This window comes from Hakea prostrata, chromosome 1 (assembly GCF_041222555.1).
Source record: "Hakea prostrata isolate BN-2017 chromosome 1, UWA_Hpros_2, whole genome shotgun sequence".
NCBI classification, from domain to species: Eukaryota; Viridiplantae; Streptophyta; class Magnoliopsida; order Proteales; family Proteaceae; genus Hakea; species Hakea prostrata.
The window spans coordinates 6,864,620-6,882,220 of NC_142600.1; the positions used below are offsets into that span (position 1 = coordinate 6,864,620).

Here is a 17,601-nt window from a genome sequence, read left to right on the forward strand (position 1 = left end):
AGTTACACCCTGCTGATTCTAGGCTATTTGGAGGCGGAGATGAAATGGTATCCGCGATCCGACTCAAATGTGGAATATCGAAATTTGATTAGGAAATTCCGATCTCAATTTCAATAAAGATTATGTGTCGGTAAAAAACTAACAATTTTAAGTAGAGTTCGAATTTCCTTACTACTCTCTTTTAGTATTTTTTTTCTTCTTCTTCTGATCTGAGGTTCATTCCGGCCAGCTGCACCATGACTACATCCTCATGGGAGCTTTTATATAATTAATATAGAAATCAGGAAATCGCCCTTGGCCCCGAGAAGATTCGAACTCTAACCTCTTATGTCAAAGCGGTGGTCTTTTGTCAAGTGAGCCACCCTTTAGAGTTCCTTTTTCTAGTACTTGAATTGTCAAGATTTGTAACTCGAATTATCTTATTTTGTTTCGGAATGAATTTGGGTTTACCGTTTATCGAAAAAAAAAAGAAAATTGCCAGTTACAAAAATAATTATAAATGAGTAAATAAACGGAGATTACGAATCGGTAAGCCGATTCAGTACCAATTGACTGATTCGCTGATCCGATTCCTGATTCTCAACCCCAGCCGCAACCGCAACACACTCCATCTCCCAAATACGCATGAGAAAGGCCTGACGAGAAAGTTCTGGCGAAATCTATTTGCTTGCTTCGGCGAACCTCTGAAAACCCTAAAATGAGTTCTTGTTTTCTGAATAATGCGTAAGACGGATCAACTTTACGGCCTAAAATAAAAGTTCAAGTAATTCATCGCAGGCTGATGTGCTTTACTTAAACCTCGAACTTCTAGCGGATATGGTGAGTTCACACCTGTTTGTTTCATTTTTCGGTTTTCCAATGTTAAATTCGCCCGCTTTGCTGCTTGAGCTAGTAAGTTTTCTTATAAATGTTGGAAAAGATGAAAAATTCCCTATTGCGATTTGGTATCGATTATTGAAGGCTCCTTCTTTACTGTTTCTTCTCTCTCAATGGTCTCTTGTTGATCATCGATGAAGAAATTATGTTGGCTACTAATGAGCGAGATTGCAATAAATTCCTTCGGTGAGCTGCTTCAAAGCAAATTTTGTTTTGACATCCATCAACCATGAATCTGTTGTTTGTCAGTTTGTGTGATTTTGGCAGAACCTTTCACATCTCGTCGATAAAGTTATCCAGAGCATCATCCTGTTAACGTGCCAGTAGAATGTGTAATCCCCCCCTTCCCCAAAAAAAGGTGGACCATACATGTAGGGGCGTATACATCTCCGTCAGTCCTGCACACGGTCACATAGTAGTAAAGGAGGAATTTTATTGCTGTATTTTGTTCGAATAGCCTTTACAAAAAGCCCTCACAGAGATATCTAAAATTTATCCATCCAGGAGACGACCAATATTTATAGTAGATACAGTGATTGGAAATTTGACTATAATTACATTTGTTAAGTTGATGGCTTGAAAATTTATTTTGTGCTGACCTATGTGTGATCCTTTGTAGCTTGATGATAAAATAATTGATATTTTTGTGAGGCTCAAGCAGAAGCATCTCAGTTTGGAATCCAGAAGGCTTCAGCTTGAGGCTAGGATTTTGTTTCACTAGAGGTTTTGACATCAAAATGTCCATCGCAAAAGAATTGGAATAGGTATAATCCATAACTGGGATGGTAGTGGACAATACTTTTAGGAGAATGAAGTTATAAGTGGTCATACATTGACTTGAAATTTCAGGAAATCTTGATCTCTGGTGTAGAATGCATTGATAAGTTTACATCCAATTTTTGGTTCTCATGTGGCTTTATTAACAGTCTGGTTTATATTCTCTTACAAAGCATTTCCATTGCTCCTAAGTGGAAGTATCTTTGTTAGGAAATTGCTTATTGAAAGGTATTTGTGTTATGGGCTACATTGGAGGCTCTGGGTAGCGTCAGCTTTGTGTTTGCTACATATGCAATACAGGCAAGGGAAGCTGGAGTAAGTTGCCCGTTAATTGTATTGTTCTGTTTGCCTTGAAATTCTGGTTCCATTTCCTCACCTTTCTCTTCCCCTCCCCATCGCCCCGCCGGGGGGGGGGGGACACCAGGGCATGGGTTAGGAGTTTTCACCTATGATTGAAGTGATGATCAGATGGTGTATTCACTTGAGCCTTTTCCGTTTATCTTATCTGAAGTGATTCTTCCCCTGCTCCCACCAAGCTCTTGTCTCTTCCCCATTTAGTGTGCAGGAATGTACATTTGGAGATCCCGCCTTTAGTGGAGAATCTTACTTTTTTGCTTAAAGACGTAGCAATCTCTCATTTACTAGCTCTTGGATCTAATCCCTATCATTTGGTCCTTCCATGTGCTTTTGTCACATAAATGTCTTGGGTTCTTTATCCTTTTACTGTCTAACCAGTAACCGCAAAGGATGTCCAATACTTATGCCTGACTCAGTACAGACATGGGCAGCAACTGCTTATTAGCACCTTGTTCCGCATATAGTCTGGATTTACAAATAATATAGCTGAATATTTGGTCAGTGTTTTGGGTTGTCTTAACATTCTATATTTTTTACTCCTTTTTTTTGAAGGGACCCTACTTTTTTCTTCTTCTTCTTCTTCTTTCTTTCTTTACTTTATTTGCTTATTTGTGTGGAAGTGGGGAAGGGAGGCCTTCTTGTACTTGGTAGATGCTTCTTTTTTAAATTTAGTCATCAATGAAACAAATTGGGTTGCAATTAGTCCAATGTTCTACCAGTTTACATGTAAAATTTAAAAAGGGAGAGTGAACTTTTCAGGTACGATAAAAACTGAAATGAGGGTTTGCTAATTATACTCAGGCATCTCATGCCAGTGCTTAAGTTTCATAAATGATTGGTTTGACTTCAAGTATCCAGCTTTATTGGAAATAGATAAGCTGAAATAGGTCTTACTAGAGGAGATTGGAAACTCAGTTATTTGATAACCACTGTTTTATTCTGAAATATCATGTGTTTCTTTCTTTATCGCTCTGGTCAAGGAAATAGGACTCTTGATGGGAAGGTTTTCAATATCACTCCCAGAACTTGTCTACATAGTTTAATATTCATAGACAAGCATTCTTATCAGAGATTCAGAGTTATAAACATTTAAACTCTTATGTGTATCAGGCTTCGCCGTTTCTAGCTGGACTTGCTGTAGCAGCTGCTGCTCTTGCTGGAAGATACGGGATCCAAGCTTGGCAATCATTTAAGGCTCGACCAGCTACACCTGTCATGCGCAAGTTCTATGAAGGTGGTTTCCAACCTACAATGACAAAAAGGGAAGCAGCTCTTATTCTTGGCATTAGGTAAGGATGGAACCTTATTAAGGGATTTTGGCTACTAGAACCTTTGTCTTGTCTTGAATATTATAGATATATGTAGGGGCACATAGGGAGACCTGCAATAAGTGAGGAATCTCATTCTCTGGAAATAATGATGATGATGAAACACTATATCAGAAAATTATCCCCTACAAGAGATTGCAGAAAATGATGGCCATCTGCGATAAATGATGCCTGATAGTCTAGTGACAGCAACTCTCATTCCAAATCATAAATCAAAGAACAACTCAAATGGTGTGAAAATTATAGCTACAAGATATTTGTGGCTCTCTGCATGAGGCAGGAAGATTTGTTTACTTCTTCTGTAGGTTTATGGGAGGGATCAATGTTTGTACTTGGGAGTCCCCCGGCACTCCCCAGTTGGAGTACTTCACTTGTAGGCCTTCTTTCATGGACACTTTATTAGGTCCTCCTACTTCATAAAGTTCTGTCAATCACATACTTCTTTTGCTTAGCTGCTGGTACCGTATTTCTGGTCTCCAGCATGTGAGCTGTGCAGGCTAATAATAGGTAGAATCTCCAGACGAGATACTTAACCTCTTAAAAAAAATAGTGATCCTTTCGTCCTGTGGCTCAAGTCAGTGTTATCCTCACTGTTGTAGGGCTATCTCTTCTTTCTTGGCTTACCAAGTCAATCAATTCATCTTCCCTCCTGTTGTTTTACCATTTCTAATATGCACCATATTACTCTTCACTGGAGCTTGGTATGGTCTCCAGTTATGTTTATTTGAAACGTCTGAAATTGTATTTCCTTTTGCAATACCTATTCTTTTTTATTTCTTTTAAGTAAAACTGTGACCGTGAAATCAGCTTTTACAAGTAAGAACTGTCGAAAGATTTGTTTATGTATTTATGTGTGCTAATCGATTTCTCCACCTGTCCATCCTTTCTAATTGGTTGCCAAGCTAGCCTCCAGTGTGCAAAGAAATAGCAGTATGGGGAGCTGGCATTTGTGGAATAGATCTGTATTTCATTCAGTAAAGTCCTCAAAGTCAGAAGCCTTACTTGCTGCACCCCAAAAATGTGAAATTTTGCAATGAATCTTTCAACAATAAAGCCCTAATTTGAAACTTCCCATGAAATTATTTAGCTAATCACCTAAATGTGGGAATGATAGACATGTGGACCAATTCTTACTAATGGAGAAATTCAATCATGAATCCTTCACCCTTGGTGAGTAGAAAATAATTGGGCTATACTTACCAAAACACCTAGTAGTTAAGATCCACCAACAAGGTAGAACCATAAGGTATAGAATAAATTCAGAATACACAAGTAACAGTAACTAACAAGTCATAAGACTGATGTCCTTGAGAGTCGGAGACTAAGGTTGAACAATGCCCGTCTTTAGATGAACAAACTGTCTAAAGATGGCTGTGATCTGACAGTCAGATTAGTGCATTTAGGTGGGTAGCAGAAATTAGTAAGTAGCCTCACAAATCAACAACGTGCCAGTAACTAACAAACTAATCTGCAGTTATCACTCAATCCTTGGTTGAACAAACTGACAGTGGAGTAACGCTTCAAACCGTAAAGATAATTGAGGGTAGGACGTGAAGATGACACCAAGCTCTGAAATTAAAAACTAGGGCAGGACTAGACAGTTAAAAAAGATTTGAAAGAGATCCTGCTGATGATGTGGCTGAAAGTGCACTTGGTGCTGGCTTTATGAGATCTCTTTCTTTTCTTATTATTATTGTGGGGGATGGGGGTGGGAAGTAAAATTATGGGATCTATTTAACTCTTAACAACAGTCAATAACACTGCTGTACTAAGTATTGATCATTTTTCCAAAAAAGTGTCTGCAGCAATACAATAGAAACAGAAGAATTAGAAGTGAGAATTATGCAATATGACTCAGGATCTCTCCTGTGGGCTGTGATCTAGGTCATTTTACCACTAAACCTATGGTATCTCACTGTGTGCAGTGTCTCTAACAGTGACAACCATGAAAGCATAGCACTCCTCATTCACAAAATCATGGAGGGTATAGTGCCTCTAGAAAAGTAAAATCTCAAAGTGGTGTGTCTAAGAATAGTCGTACATATGTAGTAGGTGTAGGGCTGCCTTGTACAGCTGGGAGACTAGAAATAATATGTAGTAGGGCTGCATCTACAATTGGGAGACTCGAAAATACAAACTATAGGAACCTACTACATACACGGTGGGGGTAGGCTTCCTATTTATGGCAACAACCTAACAAATATAGTAGTACTAGTCTAAAGTTACTAGAGATAAAATTAAAAGTTAGAACCATTAACCCCAGTTGAGGTTTAGTTATCATGTATTTATGATCTACAACTTGGCCCATGGATTGGACCAAACCATTTGTAAAAGGTTGATGCAATATGGGCTGGAGTGGCTGGGCATGTTCTCTTCCTTATTTGGTTGACATCAGAAAATCTTCTAATGACAGGTTGTGTTGGTTGGAAGGTACTCTCGGCATAGTGCCAAAGGTATTCATACTTTGTATGCGGGGGGAGCCAGAGGGGACCAGGATACTCTAGTGACTAGATTATCTCTCTTCCACTATGGAGAAATTTTTTTTTGCCATAAAACTTAATGCTTTGGTGCTCCCTGAAAATCATTACACTATGTAGTTTGGGAAAGGTTTGTTGAGTTGGTCAGATGCAATCTTACTGTGCATTGAGCTACAGATCATCCTGTAAACCATTCATAACTGGAAATAGGGAAAAATCTCACTGTGGGATTTATATGAAAATAGGCAATTCTTCTGTTGACGAAATAATTATGATTTTTCTGGTCAAATTTGCTATGGATGCCCATCTAGTCGTCTTCATTTGATTGAACTTATTAACTCTGGCAGATAAACAGTTATTTCCCGTCCCAGAAGAAAATTTTAGGTACTGTTTTCGGGTGAATAAAGTTTATGTACCTTGTTGAGCTGTTTCCGTTTTGTCTCATCAGAATGTTTTTGATTTAACAGGGAACATGCAACTCCAGACAAGGTAAAGGAAGCTCACAGAAAGGTGATGGTTGCAAATCACCCGGATGCAGGTGGTAGCCATTACCTTGCTTCCAAAATTAATGAAGCAAAAGACGTAATGCTTGGAAAGACAAAGGGAAGTGGATCTGCCTTCTGATACCACTCAGAGCCCAATGCCTGTCCAGCCTTTTTGTCAAAGCGAGGTTGAGTTAGAAGATTGAAACTAGTAAAGTGAGTAGGCCTTTTCATCACTTCATAGTATAGGTTCAGCCTAATTCTTGGCCAGTTGTATTAGAAATACGATTACTGAAGCAAAAAACTATCCAATTCTTTTATGACCAGAGAGGTTTATATATAAAATTTTACCGAGCTTTCAACCTTTCTAGCTTGGTTCAAGGGAATCAGAGATTGAAGTTAGCAGATTGTAATGGTCCGTTTTTGGTTTTTTGCTGCTTTTAGTTCTTTTGTTGTATCATCACATTCCTACAGATATGATGGAAGATCATGGAACAACGATTTTGCATTTGATGTTGAACCGACTTTTATTATCAATTTTCTTGTTTAATTCCGTGTGCTTTTTTCACATTTTGTTTGTTTATCTTTTCACATCAGACCCATCAAACTGAAATTATTCAGAAGGATCAAATTTATTTCCACATCCCAACTTAATGGAATTATTTGCAGAAAAATATACAGTAAAGAAAAGAATGTGTACATATAAAGATTGAGAAGAAAATATATTATGCAAACGATTGCCATTCGGCAACTTTTTATTTAGTTGTCTTGGTTCCACTATAGATTTTGAGAGTTTTCACATTCCCGACAATAAATGACAGCCAACATTCTCAGAAGACGGATCATACAAATTAGAAAGGCCATTTCTTCCAAAGGGTAGGATGAAAAAAATATATAGAAATTCCCCGTTTTCCTCATCTAACACCTAACCCAAAAACTGTCTATGAATTCCATAGCTATAGATTTAATGAAGGAATGAATCGTGATTGACGAAATTTCTTTTCTCACTTACATTTTGCTTTCTCACATTTGCCTCTTTGAAAAAGCACAAGAGGGGGTATTTACAGATTCTATCTTTTTCCGTGGTTAGCCTGAAACCAAGGTGGAAACTGAAAAATACTTTCAATCCGTGGCAATCGGAGAAGCATCATCAGCTAGTATTTCAACTACTTCGAATGAAGTCAGATCTGCTTCCACAGACGCATCGAGTGGATCAACTACTTCGGATGAAGTCAGATCTGCTTCCACAGTCACATCGAGTGGACCTTGAGGTGCTCCAAAAAGGGCAGAAAAAATCTGCCTATGGCATTCATCACAGAAACAGAAATAGGAGAAGTGGCCCTCACCAGAGAGCTTATGAATTGTGGCCCCTGGCAAAACTCGGTGCACATAATCAGTCATTGGTGGTGGAACAACCCCATCATCCATCCCCTGTTCAACAGCAAACATTATTTATTAAAAAAAAAAAAGAAACAGAAAACTCATAACAGACCAAATTTGTAATTTTGTGCTCAAAACGAAAATTCAGTTCGTAGTTGAAGACTTTTGATTATTAGACTGATCATACACAACAACCAGCATCTTTTACATGCAGTAATGAAATCTCCCACGGTGAGCAAATTAGCTGAACCAATTATTCTGACTTCTGTTCTATAGCAACTTTACTAGAATCTCATACCAAATATAATGCCTAATAAAAATAGCATGCTTGTCTTAAGAAATAAACTGGGTTCGACATAGGCAAAGTAGATCAGCTAGGCCACTTAAGCTGTTTACATGAAAAAAATTACATCCAAACTATAGTATGTTTCAGAAACATAGTGTGTAAATAGGAATACCCAAATTTTAGTATGTCTTAACAGACCAAGGAGACCTAAATAATGAGCCGGTGCCAAAGGCTTCCACACAAGCAGAGTCGCCGGGGGGGGGGGGGACAATTCTCCTATGCAGCCTTATCCCAACAATTTTTGTCGAGAGACTGCTTCGATGGTTTGACCTCAGGCTAACACTGTGGTCCAGCAACCATTGCGCCAAGGAGACCTCCCAGGCAAATAATTTGTAGAACCAAGGGTACATCCATTCTATATGACCCTTGGGTTATTCGATAAATATTAGATAGAAATACACCATGGTAATCCCATGAGAGTGACATGTATTCATGGATGAGATGCAACAAAATGATGACGGTAATCTAAAGCCAACACTACAAATACTGCTGTACCTTTTGGTGAGCATTCTACCAATAGCAAAAAGATACTTGGGTTTTTCCTACTAAAACTATCTGCCATTTGTTAAATGGAGTTTACTAATAAAAGCATAAAAAGGTTATATGTTCCAGCAAGAATCTTCATTTTCATAGTTCACTGGGAAATAGAAATTTTCTATTAAGAGGAGGAAAAGAAAGAAGCATATAAATAAATCAAGTAAAAGAAAGTGCACAGACCTGCCAAATATGTATTGGGCCAAGAAAACCTGTTAATTCACTTTCAGATTGACTATACAAAGATTTTATCCAACTGAGAATGCCCTTTCCTATGTGCTTCTTCTGCAGTTGGAGCTCAGAAAGGCTGAAACCCCAGTTTGAAACCTGTAACACAGCTTCTTCTATAAATGGTTTAGAATTTCCCTGACGCACTGATTCTTCCACATCCCGCTGCCAAAATTCTTCAAAAGAAGGATCCTCTACCAAAGCTTTATCCTGTTTTTTTTCCCCAAAATAAAATAAAATAAAATAAAATCAAGCATGTTAGAGAGTCCGCATGAATTAGTAGTGGTCGTCAATAGTAGCACACAGTTAGCTATTTTCTAATTGCTCTATCAATAAAGAATGTCAAAAATAGATAAGAGAAATCCACGTGGAGCATCAGAATGTGTAAAACATTGAAATGGACAGCTATAGTTCTAAGTTTACTGAACCAAGGTCTGTCCAGAATAATTGAACTAGATCCATTTCAGGACTTCAAATCAGAACTAAGCTTTGTCAGCTTGGCTTGCTGTTTTGGTCATTGTCCATGGGAGGCTTTTAATCACCCATCACAGCCAAAAAAGTACCAGCACCACAATTAATAGTAGTATGAGGACCAAGCAGTGTATATAAGGTGAGCCTTAACATAGATGCAAACATCGGATTACAAGATGTCTTCAATATTCGGGTTCACAAAATAACCCCAATAACAGGGTTTCCCCAAATTAATCATGGGCACAACTCCAAATGGGGAAATCATGAGAGAGGATATCACCAGCAAATTAAAGGGGCTGTGACCAGTATACATTCACCAACCAGTGAAAAGAACGCCACACTGCCTGGCCGAACCAAAGTCACCATAACCAGTTACTATATGATGCCAGCTTAAATACCCTAACTGTGTCAATCAGGCTCATGAGATTATTTTGGCTGATTGTTGGTCGATTTAGATTTTTTAGGTCAAAACTAGAATTACAATTGGTAAAACCTATGTTTTGATGGTAGGATTATGTCAAGCAAGCATAGGAGAGCCAAACATTGAAGGTTGGAGGTTTCACAGATGATAGAATATTGCCGAATTTTGGTTTATTTATTTATTTATTTATTTATTTTTGGGGGGGGGGGGGGGGGGACTGCTTCAGGTAGGGTTTCAGCTTTCAGGAAAGTCTGAAGGATGAGGAATCTAGGATTTCTAATGGTCAGATGAGGTGGCAATTAAAATCAAAATTTCCCAATGGATGTGAGGAAGATTTGACCAAAATATGGCTGATTCTGACAGCAGGAATGGTCTGTGGATCATTTAAGTTTTGGAAAATCAAAAGACAAAAAGGTGAAGGGCTGGGTTTGGGGCTGTAGTGGATTAGAAGTAGTATGAGGCTAAGAATGCTGTAAACTTTCTGTTGCTGCAGAAAAGCCTTGAACAACCAGCTTGAATGGTTGAGGATCCTCTTGGGAGGTAGAGAAGAGAAGAAATTAGGCTTAGCATGTCAATCCCAAATGTGTTGCTTGGCAACACCAAAACTCTAGAAAGAAACGTCATATTATTCAGATATTCTCTAATTGAAAGAGGGATATATTTTGCGCATACATATAGACCTTCTAAAATTCCAAAAGTCACTCTAAAACGCTCAAAAGAACAACTAAGACTCAAACTAGACTCGGACAGAGTCAATTACAACTTAAAAGGAATCTTTCCTTAGCCAAAAGAGATTATTCTAAATTAACTTAAATTGGACCAATTGTCCAAACCAGCCAAACCGCCAATTTTAAAACAGAATTAAAAACTATGGAAGTAAAAAATACCTAATTTCATATACAACCTGATGACCATAATTTAGGCCAATAAAAAGTGGTCTATTACATAGAACACCCATGAGATTGAAGACCCTAGATTTATTCCTGAGAAATATATTCGGCAGCACAGAGTAAGAGATCCAAATGGGAGAAATTCAAAAATGAACAAAAGCCCGTGAATTTTATAACCATTCCCTTCTATGATTGGTGGCTAACCAATAAGATCTTAGAACTTGTTCATGTAAAATAAAAAATCAGTTTTCAGTCACTAAACAGAAGTTCTTGTACTGTAAGCCATGGCCAAGGCATCAAAACAGCTTCTCAGGGAAAATTGTTGGGGTAAGGCTGTGCAGGAAAATTGTCCCCCTAGACTCTGTTGTGCAGAAGCATTCAGCACCAGGTTCACATTTTAATAAACCAAAGCATCACCTCATGTCTACCTAAGTTCATCTTGTCCTCCAACAGAGAAAGGAAAATTACAAATATAATAATAGAGAACTGAAAAATGAAAATGAGCTCACTCTCTTTCCCAGCGACACTGATAACCACTTATCGAGCTGACCATGCTTTCCAGATAGGAAACTACGGCGGTAGAAGAAAGCCAGAAATCTGGGGAACCTCCTGGACAAGAAGTACATCAATCTCTTTCTTGAAGTCCATTTCTCCCAGATTCTTTGTCTCTCTTCTGGTGTCATTGTTAATTCATATGGATTAACCATTGGGGCAAACATGGCCGCACCTGCATGGATTTGAAACTGATGAATCAGAAAGTTTACTGAAACACAAAGACAGTCATAGTTTCTGGTGGAAAAACATGTTTTTTTATGTGCCAGCATATTCATATCAATGGTGAAAGAATGAGCAAACAGGTACTCTAGTTGGGCTGGTTAAAGGAGCTTCTAGTCAAGAGTCACCTATTTGAGCTACATGAACAGCTGATGAGGTCATTCTAACTGTTTGACACGGCAGCTTTCCCAATATGGCCAGAGTGTGTCATTCCTTTCCTCTCTTCAGCCATCCAACTTTTTTCTAAAATTTGTCAAGATATTGATCTTTTCTACTAATTCAACTTCCAATTTGTCATATGACAAATTCCGTGTCTCATATCATAAGTTTGGGTTTCTACATGATTATATCATTCAAATAATGGCTTGTAGCATTTGCTATGACAAGTATCTTCTGATAGTACATCTCAAAATAGAAAAGAGTCGGTTGTAGACTAAATTGCCATGTAGCAGAAACACAAGCCAGCTTAGAGAAGAAGGCTTTTATCAGACTGAGAAATACATTGTACACAAAGTAGGGCCAGCAGTAAAACAAAATTCCAAGTGGGCTAGATATCTGCTATGTGCTCCTCTTACTGTCAGTTCATTGGACAAGTGGCACAAATCCCATTACTACTTTGTATGTTTCAACTCCAACAGAGTTTTGCTAAAAGTGGCAAGATAAAGGTTCAAAAGTCATCCTTTTGAAAATGATTTGACTGTTGAAAAATAAAAAGTGAAAACTTCAACTCATGAAGGAACTGGTTTAAAGTTGGGTCAACAGATTCAGCATGAGGTTAGTCCAATAGACCTCCTAGTCTAACAGCTGCAACAGCCAAGTCATTCTTCATGTGGCTCTCCATATCCCACTACCAGCACTAGTACCAGAATAATATATTGTGCGATGAAATTGATGGGTCATGGGGAAATGTTCCGTTTCCAACATCAAGGGGCTGACAGGATCAAACAAGGACCTCTCCTTAAATTGGCAACGAAAAGAATAGAAGTCAAAAACTGCAAGAAATCAACACTCTAATATTTCTTTTTGATAGGGAGGTTGAGGGTTAAAACCTGCAACCCTGTCAGGAATATATCTAAGTGCAGCCCAAGCATGAATGCTTCCACCGGAGTAACCTATCACCCAGAACTTGTCATTGGCACCAACAGAATCTGCAATATATGACATATCCAGAGCTGATGAGTTAAGATTCCTGCTGGGGTGAGGATCACTCTCCCCAAAGCCTGGAAGATCATATGTTACCAACCGGACACCAAATTCCTCCAGTAATGATGCTTTAACTCCAGGAATTCCTGTTTAAGAACAATATACACACTTGTGACTTCACTAGGGACAACCACTGACCTTTTCCAAACGAACTTGAAACAGTGCTGAATTAGTCGGTTTACCTGCGAGCCTGGAGGAAAGAAAAGAATGTGGAGCAACCAGAGAGAATCTAGCTCTGTCAGCTGGAACACCTTTCTCATGATAAGCAATGTGTCTTCCATCAGGAAGTTGTATACGACTAGCATTAGAAGGATGTATATACACTTTCTTTATAACTGGCACAGATCTACCTTGTCCGGTATTTACATTCAATGCTGCACATTGACAATCCATTAGGTACCGCCAGAATATAATTTCAAATTAGAAATTCTGAATATCAGCAAACTATAAACTTCTTGCATTTCCAGAAAGACAAGAATAAGAATGAGCAGTAACATTTCATATCCCAAACTAGGACGGTGACAGCAAAAGATTGTACAAATTACAAACAAAAGCTTGAGAAGGTCGATAAAATGATGCAATTAGGAATCAAAGCAGGAAAGAAAGGCAGGGGGCTCCGCAAATAATTGTCCCAGTGTTATGCCAGTATTCAGTTCCACACACTAATAAGAAGAGAAACCCAGTATGATTAATCCGATGGAAAAGCATGAAGACACATGAATTTCAAAATTCAACAATTTTACAGAGTAAATATGAAGATAAAATTGTAGAAGTAGGAAGCAATGCACCACATTTTGTATTGCCCAACAGAACTCTCTTATATTTATGAAATGCTAGTGACCCAGAAACGCCACAAGTACCTGATAATGCAAGAATGAAAACGAAAAAAATGACCGACCAGGAGTGAACTGGGTCCCGATCCTCAGGCAAGTATTCGTTCAGGAAACTAAGTCTACGAGAAACCTTTGCCAAAGGCCCTCCAAACTTCCGCATGACATAAGAATCTTCATTCCCAAGATTCTGCTGCACCACATCTCTACAACCTCTGGCCAATTCCAGCATCATTTCGGCGGAGGCCATCAGGAATCCTTTAAATTGATCCTTAAGGCTCTCTCCTTCAGTCGCGTCACCTTCTACCCCTCCTGCAGAACCACTGAAAGTGGTTGCCGTCGGCGCAACTCCAATTCCATCATCCGGGTACCTAATCCCGGTGTCTTCCACAAGGCTTGCGAGCTCATCTTGCCATGACTCGTTCACTGTAACTTCAGACATTCCCACTGAAAACAAACACCTATCAATTTGTGCGAACTAACCAAATATTCATCAGAAACCGAAGTCTCGGCATCAAACGTAGTGACGAAGAAACACGAACTCTATCGCAGCATCATTTTTCGATCCAGAACTCAGGCTTGTCAATCAGAGTAGCACAGAAAAGAAAGTATAAGATAAATAAAATAAAAAAACCCTTTGGCGTGAAATTTAAGTTGTATCGAATAGTGGTTAAAAGCTTAAAACCCTAGCAGACAATATCTTCCAGATTCCAGAAGCTCTTAGAAAAGGGCCAAAAGGCAAAAACATCTAGCATCCTTTTTCTCTATGACAGAGACGTGGAAGCTGAAATTCGCTCTGAAGCATTATAACTCTACACGCGTCGACTACCAAAACTAAACGAACTCCAATTTTAAACGTTGTCGCCATTAATGGCCATTTTCAAAGTCCGAGCACGAGACAACGACTCGCAGTTGCAGAGACGAGAGGCTAAGTGCGAAGTGAATGTGGGGCTTTGGAAATCACGGAAATGGCGATGCTTGGAAGCGAAATCGACGCTCAAGATCCTTCCACGTCAACAGAGAGCCGTCTTCACAGTTAACTGTCATGTACAGGTATGTGGTAGGGTTAGTGGTGTCGATCATTGATATGCCATATACCTGCAATTTCCCTTTTCATTTTTCCGAGGAGTTACGCATTACGAGATACTCCTTTTTTTTGACATCGTGGAGCGATTCGCGGTTTGTGCATGTGACGACTATTCTAGAAGAATGTTTACCCGCCGCGGCCGCCGCCCATCAACGGTCTGGATCTAGCCGTACATGATACAAGCGTTAAGATATTTAGTTACTGCGTTTGTTTGCAAAGGTGAGGTGGGAAAAAAAAACATGTGGGTCCCACATGTAGTGGGGTGAGGGAGAAGAAAAAGAAAAGAAAGAATTTTGTGGAAAAGTGATAGGTGGGTCCCTATTATCCCACTTCCAAAAATCCCACCAAATATCGTGTAAAAAGAGGAAAAGACCGCCACCAGGCCACAAGCCCAACCAAACACTTACCATTAGGATTTAAAGGAAAAGAAAATTACAACAAGAATTTCCACCCCTTTTCCCACCCCCCCCTTATTCCAAAAAAACGACTTCTCTAATAATAGAAAGTACTAGTTTGGATAAAACCGCATATGTAAAGCTCAGGAAACTCCTACATGATAATTCTCCCTATATATAAAAAGCGCTTTTGTACAAAATTTTTTTTTTTAGTTAATGAGATAGAGACCACATCAATGAGGTGACTAGGTGACCTTGAAAGAATTAGGAATCCATATCATCTTCCTTGATGGTGAGTACAAAGTGCTCACCATCTCTCGACCAAGTACATTATTACAAGGAAGCACTGGTTAGCAGTGATGGGTAATGGATCCCATTTTAAAATTTTTTTTTTATATTTTTCATTTGTAAGGCCATCGTGCTCACCCTCTCATAGGCTACACTCAAGAAGTCAACTTTGAGTGATGATTTGATTGGCAAAATACCAACACTTTCACGTAAGAGATTAGAGTTCGAATTGCTTCAAAACCAGCTCTGTCTATATTAATTATATAAAAGTTTCCCTAATGACATAATCAAAGTGTACGTAAACTGATCTGAATGAACTTCATATTTCAAAAAATTATAATAATAAAATGAACTTCATCACTAATATATATAAAATTATTAAAAGTTTGATTCATAAATAATGATATATGTAATAGTCTTCATCCTTAATATAAAGCTACCGAATTTTTTTTTTTTACATGTCACCTACTTTGATTTCTCCACTATAGTGGCTTAAATTACATGTCATTCACTTGTTAAATTACAATTTACCACAGTTAGTTTTGAACTAAAATTGTGTTAAGTGAGTTGAGAAATGACAATAATGCCCTTGAACAGTAGAATGATGTAATTACCTCCATTTGAACTCTCCCATACCTCCCAACCCTCAGGTGGGTGATCCAGCAAAAAAACAAACTCAATCGTGAGTCAAAAAAATTTGAGCACTCTTTCGAAGTGGGAGAAATGGATCTCCGGTCCCTTCAAGTGAAGAACAACAACCAAAGCCCTTTTGCTGCTAAAATTTGTTCTTTCTCACACAGAAGTACAGGATCGGAAGACACTTTTCTTGCAATTTGGGAAAGATTACACCTTTTTAGGTTAATGGATAAGAGCCATGGCAAAGAAGAATCGTCAAAACCCATCTTCGTCTGGTAAGAGTTAGTTTCATCTTTTGTGAAAGTGGGCAGTTTTTGAAAAAATATAGGTAGAAGATGGGTGCCTATGGGTTGGGTATGAGAAGATTTAAATGGGATAATTACGTCATTATATTGTTCAAGAGCATTACCATTACGATCATTTATCAACTCATTTAATAGAATTTCAATTCAAAACCTAATTCTGGTTGACATGTAATTTAAGTCAGTATAGTAGACAACTCAAATTTCACCCCATTATAATGGGTAACATGTAAACAATTCTTAAAATAAATAAATAATTAATTAAAAAGAAAACCAAAAAAAGATAATAAAATAGAGGAAAATTTGTCGCATCCCTAAAAGAAATGAACATTTTGCAGTTTCCTATGGTGATCAAATACTCTTTTCCCGAGTGAAAGGGGTGTGTGTGTGTTTTTGTATGGGTGATTTGAGGCCGTGGGGCGATGGTGGCTGATTTCCAGCAGAATTCTGAAGAAGATGGGTGGTGGTGGATTTTTTGTTGTAGGCGGCTTCCAGTGGTGAGACAATGGTGGATAATTTTCAAGTGGATGATGAAGAAAAGACCTCCATCTTTATTTGAGTATAGGATATAGGGGTATAATTGTAATTTTAATTGTAAGAGTATGGCTCATTAATAATTTCATTTGTCTTTATTTTAGTTGAGTGTATTGTGGTTATTTCCCCTCTGATGTTAACACCCTTTGATGATTTTAGTTGAGGGTAATTTTGCTCCTGTATAAAACGTTGGGTGCACTAGATTATATCTCAATTTTGTGTAGATCCAACCATAGCCCCTCTAAATTATCAAGCTTGCCAATGCAAGGTTGATTATTACATTTGATGAAAAAAATCAATACTATTTATTTCACTAATTGGAACATTGGAAGCTCATCAATGAACAAGGGAACCCGAGATGCAGAGAAATTACTTGTCTTTTTAGCTTTTCTTTGTTACTTATCGCGGGCAAGGAACTTTAGAACTTTTGGGAGGCAAACTAGCAACCATAGGATATTATTCTTCAAGCTTTGAAGGCAACATGGGAATTTTTGGTATTACAAACATGGAGGTTATTTGAAGAGGTTGGTCAATGATCTTAGTCATAGATTAAATGGGAGGCTCCAACGAGGTACCCCCTCCCTATAAAGTGAATTGCGATGCATCACTAAGGGAGCAAGACTCAAAGAGTTGTTATTCGGGATTGGCAGGGGGAGCCAAAGATTGCCAAGTCCATTAAATGAAGTTTTTAGTACACTGAAGTAGGTGAAGCACTCGCCATCCATAGGGACTACTATAAGGAATAGGGATGGGGCTTTTGCATTTGGAGATTGAGCCGGATTGTCAAAATGTTGTACGTTGGATTATAGATCAAAACTTACACCACCAATCTATGTTTCTAGGATAGTTCAAGATATTCGTCATATGACAGACATATCCTCTTTCATGTAAATTTTTGTTTGTTTCTAGGGAGGCCAATGAGGTCATTCATTCCCTAGACAATGAGGCCCTATCACTTGAAGTAGTGATGGAATGACCACCATCC

General features: G+C 38.4%; 2 protein-coding genes across 2 annotated transcripts; one reads left to right on the forward strand and one right to left on the reverse strand.

Moving 5' to 3' along the window:
- Positions 1–626: 626 nt before the first annotated feature.
- LOC149027043 (mitochondrial import inner membrane translocase subunit TIM14-1-like) lies at positions 627–6,678 on the forward strand. Its single transcript, XM_089158511.1, has 3 exons — positions 627–819; positions 3,121–3,299; positions 6,283–6,678. Exons 1-3 carry the CDS (start codon positions 817–819, stop codon positions 6,437–6,439), a joined length of 339 nt encoding a protein of 112 aa, XP_089014637.1. The 5' UTR covers positions 627–816; the 3' UTR covers positions 6,440–6,678.
- A 391-nt stretch (positions 6,679–7,069) lies between these two features.
- LOC149027044 (uncharacterized) lies at positions 7,070–14,518 on the reverse strand. The gene is made up of 6 exons (XM_089158498.1): positions 13,405–14,518; positions 12,727–12,918; positions 12,391–12,630; positions 11,077–11,294; positions 8,741–8,995; positions 7,070–7,728 (listed from the first exon to the last, which is right to left on the reverse strand). The coding sequence occupies exons 1-6, from the start codon at positions 13,814–13,816 to the stop codon at positions 7,420–7,422; spliced, it is 1,626 nt and encodes a 541-aa protein (XP_089014624.1). The 5' UTR covers positions 13,817–14,518; the 3' UTR covers positions 7,070–7,419.
- Between the last annotated feature and the right edge of the window lie 3,083 nt (positions 14,519–17,601).